Source organism: Glycine max, chromosome 5, assembly GCF_000004515.6.
Source record: "Glycine max cultivar Williams 82 chromosome 5, Glycine_max_v4.0, whole genome shotgun sequence".
NCBI lineage: Eukaryota > Viridiplantae > Streptophyta > Magnoliopsida > Fabales > Fabaceae > Glycine > Glycine max.
The window spans coordinates 314,902-326,415 of NC_038241.2; the positions used below are offsets into that span (position 1 = coordinate 314,902).

General features: G+C 35.7%; 2 protein-coding genes across 3 annotated transcripts; both read left to right on the forward strand.

Annotated features, from left to right (window-relative positions):
- The first annotated feature begins 409 nt into the window (after positions 1-409).
- Positions 410-5,070, forward strand: LOC100790257 (protein MAIN-LIKE 1-like). 2 transcript variants are annotated; one of them, XM_006579719.4, is made up of 5 exons: positions 411-564; positions 1,954-2,093; positions 2,790-2,906; positions 3,094-3,951; positions 4,033-5,070. In XM_006579719.4, exons 4-5 carry the CDS (start codon positions 3,127-3,129, stop codon positions 4,357-4,359), a joined length of 1,152 nt encoding a protein of 383 aa, XP_006579782.1. In that variant the 5' UTR covers positions 411-564; positions 1,954-2,093; positions 2,790-2,906; positions 3,094-3,126; the 3' UTR covers positions 4,360-5,070. The 2 variants fall into 2 exon arrangements, with proteins under 2 accessions (XP_006579780.1, XP_006579782.1); XM_006579717.4 differs by lacking the exon at positions 2,790-2,906 and having other exon boundaries at positions 410-564; positions 1,811-2,093.
- Positions 5,071-5,202: 132 nt separating this feature from the next.
- On the forward strand, positions 5,203-11,049 carry LOC100777464 (formin-like protein 3). Its single transcript, XM_003525627.5, has 3 exons — positions 5,203-6,208; positions 8,548-8,826; positions 9,845-11,049. The coding sequence occupies exons 1-3, from the start codon at positions 5,876-5,878 to the stop codon at positions 10,952-10,954; spliced, it is 1,722 nt and encodes a 573-aa protein (XP_003525675.1). The 5' UTR covers positions 5,203-5,875; the 3' UTR covers positions 10,955-11,049.
- Positions 11,050-11,514: the final 465 nt, after the last annotated feature.

Consider the following 11,514-nt stretch of genomic DNA (forward strand, 5'->3'; position numbering starts at 1 on the left):
AAAATAAAGATAATGATTGTTTTTAATTATGAGAATGAGTTTGAACATTTTCTTTAATCTATTCAATACTTAAAATTTGTCACATTATTTATATATATATATATATATATATGAAAACTAACATGGAAAAAAATATCTCATAAATAATTGAAAAATTTTAATATTAAATTCTTTTTGATTGTTTGAGACTTATTTTCATGTAAATTTTCATTTTGTTAATGATTTTTTTATTCAAAGATAATTGGATATAATTTTCATATATGCAAATCTAATAATACAAGTTTTAAATCTCATATTAATAAAAAATTTAAGATTATGTCCAAAAATAAATAAATAAAATCTTACTTCGAAAGGACCTTAACAAAGGGCTAAATTAAACTTTATAAAGTACTCGCACTAAAATCTTATGAATTAAATATATAAAAAAAAATTACAGACCGTATTTGCAAAACAATGTTGAAGGAGGAAGGATAGTGTTGTTCAGGTTCACATAGTTCCCAGTTACGATTTGGGTGCCGCATTTTTTCGCCCTTGGAACTCCGATTCCAACTCCATCATCACAATGTAACTTTCTTACTTACCCTTCTCTCTTTTCGCCCTAAATTTTTTATCTTTACCTCATTTGCTGATCTGGGACAATTGTTTTGTGATTAATTATGGGCGTTGGATTAATTAGGGTTAAAATGAGTGGTTAAACCTTGTTTTCTTATTAACTGTGTTACGTGGAGATTGACCGTGCATTTTGAAAGGGTTGTTTGCTATCTTTCAATGCTAGGGTAGGTTCTTCATTGTGTACCCATGAAAATGAAAATTATTCAATTTAATACGTTAAATTACTCAAAAAATGCAAGCATTTAGTGATGTTTGTGTTTACTATCTTTTTCAATATACAATAGAAAAACCCTTTGATTTCTGCAGCTGTTTTTGGAATGGGGCATATTTGAATATGTTCATATTACAAGCAAGTGCTTAAAGAAAATGGAAGGTGAGTTTGTCGAATATGGGGGTTCAGCATGAAAGTTAGGTCAGGCCCCTTTGTGGTTTCTACCAAATACCCATTTTTCAACTTCATGTTCTAAAAAATTTCTTATTATTTGTGTGTAAAATGCTGATGCTATTAATATACTTCATGTCTCAGTTCCAAATGTTGATCTGGTAGTCCACCCAAAAGCCAGCAAATGCCCTTGAAATTTTTAACTTTGACATTACAGATGAGTATTTTGTACTTTAGGGATTTTCATGTAAAATAAGGGTTATCTAAAAGAAAAACCAGTATAGTCTTTAGTTATTTCTGAAACTTGAAAGGATGATCTCTTGCGTGGCACTCTGCCTCCTCTGTGCAATCCAGCCTCCTCATTTTAGAGGCTTATACTTGTTTATTTCCTTGACTTTTGTTGGTATACTTGCATGTTTTGCTTAAGATGTACAACTTCATATTGTTAATTATGAATTTTGAGTAATGTGTTTTGATTTTTCAGCATATATATATATATATGTATGAAAAATTTAGATTAACAGTCACCCCGCTATGTGCTCTCTCATTATAGAGTTTTTGGGGTTGGTAGTTGGCTGCAACATGCTGCTATCCGAAATTGAGATAACTATGATTTATTTATTATTTACTTTTCAAAATTCGAATTGTGCTCTCAACTTTATAGTGAAATGTTATTTTACTTTGTTGATGCATTAAGGTTTTGTGTATTTCAATAATCTGGGGATCATATGTAGTGTTGTATGTAGGCATTAATAATTTATTGTACCATCGTGGTGGAGTGTTTTTTCTTCATAATGGTTATGTATTCATCCTTAGGAATTAGAGTTCTCTTGACTCAATCAAACCAGCAAAGGTCATCATAGAAAAGGACCGATGTGCTTCTGATGCTACAATGTTGTCTAAGATTGATCGTACCAAGAAGAAGAAACATAAGGAAAATATGCTTCATGTTCTGGCAGGTGCTAGTGCACGGTTAACACAACTAGAAACCAGAACCCACCATCTTGAAAATTCTGTGGAGAATTTGAAGGTATCGGTTGGAAATAATCATGGTAGCACTGATGGAAAATTGAGGCAGCTGGCGAATATTCTTGGAGAGGTATTTTATCTGTCACACTCTCTCAACACCCCAACCCTTTCTAGCCTTAATAATTAGTAACATATTGTATGTGGAATGAGTTCAAAGGTTGATGTAAATATTTGTTGTATATATACAATGGAAGGTTTACAAAATTTCATCCTTGTAAAACATATAATTAACAATTTAATACCATAAATAGGTGTATCCTAATCCTACAAACAATTTTTTTATATGTTCAACCATTCAATTTGATTTTGACAATTTTTTTATTCACACCAGATATCATGACAATCTCTCAGTATAGCTGTAGGTCCTTATTTTGAGTTATTTCTTTTCTGTCCCTAAATTTTCATAGATAACTTCTGTTGAGCAAAATGAATAACAAAAAATGTGGCCCATACTCAAGACTCCCATTATCGTCGGTCTGCAGTTTGGAATGGTTGGATATAGAGTCACAGACTTATCCCTGTAAACCATGGAACACCTGGTTCCATGTCATAAGGCAGCAATCTTATGATTGCAGCATTGCTTACATGTCCATTTAATTTAATATTTGCTCATGTTGCTCTTGCAAGCTTATTTTCACTAGTTCTCTCCTAAGACTTGATTTTTTAGGAGAATGCTTATATTATGCTCAGCATGTTGGACATCATAATAGCTCAAATTTGGCATACAAGTTATGAGTGGAACTAAGCTTCTCTGGAATGAATGTAGGTTTTTAGTGCATCTTTATTGAGTCCAGTGGACCCAGTTGGGACCCTGTTATTACTGAACTGAGCTACAAGGATTGATAGTTGACATCCTAAAACTAAGTAGGCCTTTTCTAGACAGGTATGTTGATCTGAATTGGTTAGACTTTTTTTTTTACCACACTAAAGTCCAAAAGGGTTAAGCTGAAAAACACGTCATAGAACGAATTATTACACGCCATATAACATAATATACATTACTAGATTTTAATATCTTTTGGATTCTTAACTCATGAATTTGATTTGGGTCCAACTCAACTCCTTCACAGGCTGAAGATGTCTCTTCACGGGATCTGAAACCAATGCAACTTACTGATGAGGCATTTCCAGGTGGTCCTGAAGATGTCTCTTCACAAGATCTGAAGCCAATGCAACTTACTGATGAAGCGTTTCCAGGTGGTCCTCAAGACTTGTCCTTGCTTAGATCCTTTAGGAACCATGTTGCCACACGCCTATGGATAGGAGAGGACCGTCACGAGTTGAAGGTGGTTAATCATGGGCGAAAAGTCACGGACTTCCGTTTGGAGAATGAGCATGTGAAGGCCATAGTGGAGATGTCTGGGCTGGCGCCCCTTCTAGAGGCATGCTACCGCATAGTGGACAAGGGTCTCTTGTCTGCTTTTGCTGAGCGATGGCACAAGGACACCAGTTCCTTTCATCTCCCAGTTGGGGAGATGACCATCACTCTAGATGATGTGTCATCTCTCTTACATTTACCGATCTCTGGGGATTTGTGTTCATTTCCATCCTTTGGTGCAGATGAGGCTTGTTTATACTTGGTGGAGCTACTTGGGGCCACCAAGGAAGAGGCAGTCAGAGAGACGAAATTCACTCGAGGAGCACATGTGCGATTCAGGTGGTTGCAGGATTTGTATGAGGCAAACATCGAAGATGGACACTTCGACTATGCAGCGAGGGCTTTTTTGTTGCATTTGGTGGGTTGCACCATCTTTGCTGACAAGAGTGCCACATATGCTGATGTGGCATTGTTAGAGCTTTTTCGTGACCTTAAGACATGTGGCAAGTATGCGTGGGGTGCCTCTGCCTTGGCATACATGTATGATCAACTCAATGATGCTAGTATGCATCATACAAAGCAGATGGCAGGTTATATGACTCTTTTACAGGTATCAAAGTTTGTATTTTATTCTCTGTCATATCGATGTTTACTTGTTTTAATTCAATTAATGATGTCAATGTTGTTCTAGGCATGGATTTTTGAGCATTTTCCGGCCATTGGCTCTCGCCAATTGACAATTGGATATAAAGAGCGTGCACCCCGTGCCTGTCGGTGGACACCTATAAGGGGTGCAGGTGACGTGTTCACAATTCGAACTGCGCTGGATATGTTGCAAACGAAGGATATCTTGTGGATGCCATACACGGTTCATAGAGAGCATAGGCCTTTTCATGACATCTCACTCTTCTCAGGATACATTAGATGTGGTTCCTCAGCATTTCCTCTGAGAGCCCATACTGGTCATTCTTGTTCGGTAAGTGTGTGTATGTGTACACTCTTTTATGCTAATCCTTAATTCCTTTTGTAGGAACGGTTTGAGAGGATTTCTGAACTACTTCAATCCATGCTTGATCTGAAGATGGTCACGCTTGGAACATCATGCAGGAGGCATTAAACATCTCGCGGCCTAACACTCAGACAGATTGTACATATCAAAAGAAGAGGAAGACACGTAGATGATATCAAAAAATTAATATCAATACTTATCTAAAAGTATAAAATATTTTTAAAACCATGTAATTAGTAACTTTGTGTTTTTAATATAAAAAAATTGTTTAATACTTCTTACTTTTTCATGGTTAAATAACAAAAAAAAATATTAATACAGTACTCTTCGTATTTATCTTTTATTTATTTACTTTTGAAAAACAATTTTATTAACCTATTCATTGAAGAATTCAAAAAAATTATCATATTTTTTAATCATATTTTTTATCTTTATCAAACTTAAATATCATATACACTTGTGTACTTCTTAAAAAATATACACTTATAGTTATAGTAAATAAATAATAACATATTAAAAATTGGAGTAAATTATATTCCTTCTTCCCGAGACTTATTATATTCTTGCATCCTTCATTAAAATTTATTTATTTTGCACTCCATTAAAATGCATTTATTTTGCACTCCTAAGCATCTCCATTAACTAACCGTGTTAATTAAATTTTTAATGAAAAATTGAAATAAATCCTCCTTAAAAAGGGGTGTGCTTCTTAAAAAAAAGGTTGTGTAAGGATCCAAACAATGAGTGATCTGAGTATATTAAATCTTAAATGCACGACAACAATGATTGTAATTTGCTTTAAAAAGTAGCTTTAAAATAACTATTTTTTATATAAGTATTTTTTTAAGAAATGAATAAGATTTGTTTTTTTTTTAAAAAAAAAACAGAAACTATTGTTTTAAGCAAAACTAATTTAAATAAACACACTAAAAAAAAATCAGAAAATTACTTATTTTATTAAAATAAATACTTATTTTAACAAATTAGGGTGAATTTATTTAAACTTTAAAAAATAACTTAAAATAAATATTTCTTTTAAGAAACAGATAATATTTATTTCTTAAAATAAATAAAAAAATATTTTTCTTAAAAAAATAATTTAGACAAACACATAAAAAAACAAAAAATTGTTTATTTTAAATTTTATTAAAATAAACATTTATTTTAACAAATAAATTTGAACAAACTAACTGACACTAACTATAAGAAAAGATATTAATAATTTTTTTTTAAAAAAATAAACCTTACCACATATGTTATCTTTTAACTTTTGAGATTAAAAAAAAAACGGAGAGATAAAAGAAAATAAATAATTTTTTTTTGGAACGGGAAATGATTTTTTATAATTAGGATTGAGAAAGGTGAAGAAAGAAGGATAGTGTTGTGTTGTTGATTGAAGAGGTTTTCGGTTTTCTTATATGCTAAGAACTCGACACACACAATTGCTGTTCGCACCTAACCAGAAAGAAACCATTGTGTTTGAATTCGTTGGTTGCTGCTTCAGTCTCAGTGTGGTAATTCATCGATGAATACGACGCCGTTTATGGACAAGCAAATTATGGATCTCACTCACGGTCACGGATCTTCTTCTTCTTCCACTACGCAGTCGCAGAGCAAGGACTTCATCGACCTCATGAAAGAACCGCCACAACACCATCACCATCATCATCTCGAAGATGAAGACAACGATGAAGAAGAAAAAGCGCGTGGCAATGGGATCAGCAAAGACGACATCGTTCCCAGTTACGATTTCCAACCGATTCGCCCTCTCGCCGCTTCCAATAATTTCGATTCCGCCGCATTCTCTCGCCCTTGGAACTCCGATTCCAACTCCAACGCTTCCCCTCCCGTCATCAAAGTAACCTTTTCTCGCTTACCCTTTTTCTTTTTCGCCCCAAATTTTGCGTCTTTAACTCGTTTGCTGATCTGGGTGTTCTCTATTATTTTTGAATTATGTTTATGGGGTGTTTGTTTTGTGATTGTTTATCATGGGTATTGGATTAATTAGAGTTCAAATTAGTTGCTAAGCTTTGCTCTATGAAGCATCCGCTGACACGGACATGGTTAATGTCCAAAATCTAGGACACGGGGAACACCGCATAGATACACAAACTTAGAGACTCTAATGAAATGAAATATGAGTAGCATATAACAAAATATCTAAATTGATGATATATTCATCTTTTTAAACAAATCTTTTATGTTTTTTTCAAGTGTATGAGTTGTGTAAAGGTGACAACTTAAGTGTTTAGACCAACAAAAATAATTTTTAAATTAGACACCTAATAAGAAGTGTCAGACAAGTATCAAACAAGTTTTGGGATGTGTCGGTGTCAGAAATGTGTCCGACATGGCGAACAAGAGAGGCGTTTGTGCTTCATAAGCTTTGCTTGGTGATTAACTGTGAGGTTGTCTTCTTGTTACTTGTGATTGCTGTTTGATACTCCCTTTGAGTTTTATTGAAAAACTCGGTTATGTGTTGCATGGAGATTGTTTGGGAGCATGGACATGTGGTGGTCATGGACCATGCCATAATTTTGAGAGTCCTCTCGAAGGGGGTGTTTGCTATCTTTCAATGCTGGGGGAGAATATACACACACACACTCACACCACACTCACACACTATTTCACTTTAGTTTTTTTCAGTATGGGGTTCTCTACTGTGTGTGCGTGTGTTCATGAAATATATATGTTGAATGTTTTAAATCACTCAACAAATGCAAGCATTTAGTGACTTTTGTGTTTTCAATCTGATAAATGCTCTCTTTGCTAATGATTTTTGTTTCTATTATTGACTTTTTATCGTGCACCTGCCGATGCTGGCGCATAATAGAAAAACTCTTTGATTGCTGCTTGATTTTTTAAAATTATGCATATTGGCAAGTGCTTAGAGGAAATGGAAGGTATGTTCTGTGAAATCTGGGGGTTCAGCATTGGGAGTTGGGTCAGGCCCCTTTGTCGTTTCTATCAAATCCCCACTTTTCAGCTTGGGTGGTTAACCATAAAATTCTATGGAAATGGATCCCCTACATTCATACATTTGTGCAAAACTGCTGGATGAAAATCGCTCAGTTTAGATCTTGCATGCTTATTTTTAAGTTAGGTTTATCGGCATAAAATATGAGTTGTCAGATCTACATCCAACGATTTTGAGTAGCTGAATGTGTGAATGCTGAAAATCTGTGACTGCAAGGAATCCCTATCCAAAATTCTATAGCTTGTTGTGGCATGGCAAGTAGGAGATTCAAGTTCCAAAAATTTCTTTATTTTTGTGTGTAAAATATTGACACTGTTACTTAAGATACTTGTCTTCATGTCTGGGTTCCAAATGTTGTCTGGAAACAGTAAGAGTTAACTGATACTATCTAGTTATTTATTTCTAGGTTGTTAATACTTAATAGCCCACTAGAGCATGGCGTGATAGTGGCATAGCGACTGTCAATTCTGTAGCATAGTGTTTTGGTGTTGTAGCCGTTGCAGCTGCTATAGCGGTCTAGATCACAGCCTGTCATGCACAAATTAGCGGTAATAGTGTAGTTCACCCCAAAACCTGAAAATACGGTTAAAATTTAAGTTTTAAGATTAGGTAGGTAGGGGGTATTTTAGGAATTTTGTGTTGTATAAAGGATTTTTTTGAAGGAAAAACCTGTACAGTTATTTGTCATTTATGAAACCTGATTGGAGAACCTCTTGAGCAACCCTCTGCCTCCTCTGAGCAACCTAGCCTCTTCACCTTATAGGCTTAAATTTCTTCATTTCCTTGACTTTTGTAGGTATACTTGTATATTTTGCTTAAGATGTGTAACTTTTTATTGTTAATTGAGAATATTTCATGAATTTTGAGCTTTTTTTTTCTTTCCTTTCATCATTTATATGTATATGTTATCAATTAAATTTTTAATATGCATAACCATCATCCTGCTATGTGCTATCCTGCTATTGCATTTTTGGAGTCACCTGCTAACGTTGTTATCTGATATTAATAACTCTGTTTTATTTATCATTTACTTCTCAAATTTAGGGAGATTTCAACCTAAATAATATTCCTAATGCGTTGGGTTTTAACCGTGCCGAATGGCATTTTGTGATCCATGTAGCCAATATGTAGTGTTGTATAGGAGGCATTAATAATTTATTGTACCATCTCGTAGTGTTTTTTCTTCATAAATTTGATGTATTCATCCCTATCTGGTGCAGAATTACAGTTCTTTGGATTCAATGGAACCTGCGAAGGTCATCGTAGAAAAGGACCGAAGTGCTTTTGATGCTACAATGCTGTCTGAGATTGATCGTACCATGAAGAAACATATGGAAAATATGCTTCATGTTCTGGAAGGTGTTAGTGCACGGTTAACACAACTAGAAACCAGAACCCACCATCTTGAAAATTCTGTGGATGATTTGAAGGTATCGGTTGGAAATAATCATGGTAGCACTGATGGAAAATTGAGACAGCTGGAGAATATTCTTCGAGAGGTATTTTATCTATTACACTCCCTCCACCCACCTGCTCCCGCCCCCTTCTACCCTTGATAACTAGGAACATTTTGTTGATGTAAATATTTGTATATACATGGTAAAAGGTTTACAAATGTTTATCCAAGTAAATGGTATTAAATGGTTAATTATATGTTTTACTTGGATAAACATTTGTAAATATATTTAAATCATAAATATTTGTATATATTTGTATCCTAATTCATTGACATTTTTTTATGTTCAACCATTCAATTTGATTCTGACATTTTATTCATACCAGATATCATGACAATCTCTCAGTATAGTTGTAAGTCTTTATGAGTTCTTTCTTTTCTGTCCCTAAATTTTCCTAGATAACCTCTGTTGAGCAAAATGAATAACAATTAACAAAAAATGTGGCCCATGCACAAAACTCCCGTTATTGTCTGGTGTGCAGTTTGGAAAGGTTAGATGTACACAGACTTCTCCCTGTAAGCGTTAGAAATCCTGGTTACCAGGCCATAAGGCAGCAACAATGTGACTTGACTTGTTGTGTTTCTTTCTTACTGTAAATCCTTATCTGTGCAGTCCACTTCTAACATAAGAAATTGAATAATATTGAAATGTTTGTGAATTTGGTTAGTTCTCCTATTCCTATATTGTTTGCTTTGTACGGTTAATATTAAGCTTCTGGGAGAGGTCTTTGGCACAGATGATTGAATTTAATACTGTTTTAAATTTTCTGTAATAGTGAAAAGAATCATATTATTAAAATTATTAGACTGAATTTGTTAGTTCACAATCAGAAAAAGGAAAAGGAGAACAAATTATTTGAATGAATGGTTCATGGGGAAAGTTATGTAGAGGCTAATTTCGAGGAGAAGTGAAGCTAATTTAATAAATTGGTGTATGAGCATGCTACTGTTAGTATAATCCTAACTTAAACTTTATCTCTAAGCTTTAGTTCATGATATATTATAGTTTATTTTCATACTGGCTGTCTTTTACTGTTTTGTTTGACAAATGAAATATACAGGTGCAATCAGGGGTGCAGACTATCAAGGACAAGCAAGATATTGTGCAAGCTCAGCTGCAACTAGCAAAGCTACAAGTGTCCAAGACAGATCAGCAATCAGAAATGCAAACTAGTGCGATTACCAATCCTGTTCAGCAAGCTGCATCTGCTCCTGTGCAATCTCAACCACAGCTTCCTACCCCTGCTAATCTTCCACAATCAATTCCTGTTGTTCCTCCCCCTAATGCACCTCCTCAACCTCCTCCACAACAGGGTTTGCCACCTCCAGTTCAACTTCCAAACCAATTCTCTCAGAACCAAATCCCTGCAGCTCCTCAGAGAGATCCATACTTCCCACCACCCGTTCAGTCTCAGGAAACACCAAATCAGCAATACCAAATGCCGTTATCTCAGCAGCCACATGCTCAGCCCGGGGCACCTCCACATCAGCAATATCAACAGACCCCTCATCCTCAGTACCCTCAGCCAGCACCTCATCTACCTCAACAGCAGCCACCATCGCATCCATCCATGAATCCGCCTCAACTACAATCTTCACTGGGTCACCATGTTGAGGAACCACCTTATCCTCCTCAGAATTATCCTCCCAATGTCCGCCAGCCACCATCTCCTTCACCCACCGGTCCTCCTCCTCCTCCTCAACAGTTCTATGGGACCCCAACCCATGCATATGAACCATCATCGAGCAGATCTGGTTCAGGCTATTCTTCTGGATATGGTACACTATCTGGCCCTGTCGAGCAATATCGTTATGGACCTCCTCAGTATGCTGGCACTCCTGCACTAAAACCACAACAACTGCCAACTGCTTCATTGGCTCCGAGTAGTGGAAGCGGTTACCCTCAGCTCCCAACTGCCAGGGTACTCCCACAAGCAATACCAACTGCATCTGCAGTGAGTGGTGGCTCAGGTTCTACTGGAACTGGAGGCAGGGTTTCTGTCGATGATGTGGTTGACAAAGTTGCTACTATGGGATTCCCCAGAGACCATGTGAGGGCCACGGTTCGCAAGCTGACAGAGAATGGTCAGTCTGTTGACCTAAATGCAGTGCTGGATAAGCTCATGAATGATGGTGAAGTCCAACCCCCTCGAGGTTGGTTCGGTCGGTAGCATGGTAGGATTAATTGATGTATAGAAGAATCAATTGCTCACTTATGAAAGGTTTATGAGGAGACTTTGTGGTTGGTTGGTTGGATTGTGCCAAAGTGGATATTTTGACTCTTTTTTTCCCTTACTCTCTTCTTGTTTCTTGGAAAGTTGAAACTGGTTTGCTTTCTTGTCTGGCTCCGATTTATGACTATCTTCATCTTGCTTTGTATATCCGCAATAAATAGAAGTGGATTACGAAAATTACTTAGAACAGCTCAACTTCTGCCATGTTACTAATAGCGTGTTTAGACTCGTTAATTTTCATGCACACATGAGTAAACCTAACATGGCCCTCAAATAAGGTGTTTGTATTTATCTTTATGAGTTTGCCAATAATCAATGCTAAACCAAGTAAAAAAATTTCATCATAGAACATCATATTTAAACTAAGGAAGCAAATCCCATACCAACATCCCATCGATTGTATACGCTTCTGCAATGAACTTAGTGACCATGTTTTCACTATCATTTAGTTATAAAAAATCATCCATAGGCTTCTACCAATAACCTTCCATCTATCC

Bases quoted from the DNA above. Each gene is read 5' to 3' on its own strand.
- LOC100790257 (XM_006579717.4), top strand. From the start codon at position 1,887: ATGTTGTCTAAGATTGATCGTACCAAGAAGAAGAAACATAAGGAAAAT. The intron at 2,094-3,093 runs GTATTTTATCTG...ACTCCTTCACAG, and splicing joins TGGCGAATATTCTTGGAGAG to GCTGAAGATGTCTCTTCACG. The intron at 3,952-4,032 runs GTATCAAAGTTT...ATGTTGTTCTAG, and splicing joins GTTATATGACTCTTTTACAG to GCATGGATTTTTGAGCATTT.
- LOC100777464 (XM_003525627.5), top strand. From the start codon at position 5,876: ATGAATACGACGCCGTTTATGGACAAGCAAATTATGGATCTCACTCAC. The intron at 6,209-8,547 runs GTAACCTTTTCT...TATCTGGTGCAG, and splicing joins CTTCCCCTCCCGTCATCAAA to AATTACAGTTCTTTGGATTC. The intron at 8,827-9,844 runs GTATTTTATCTA...TGAAATATACAG, and splicing joins TGGAGAATATTCTTCGAGAG to GTGCAATCAGGGGTGCAGAC.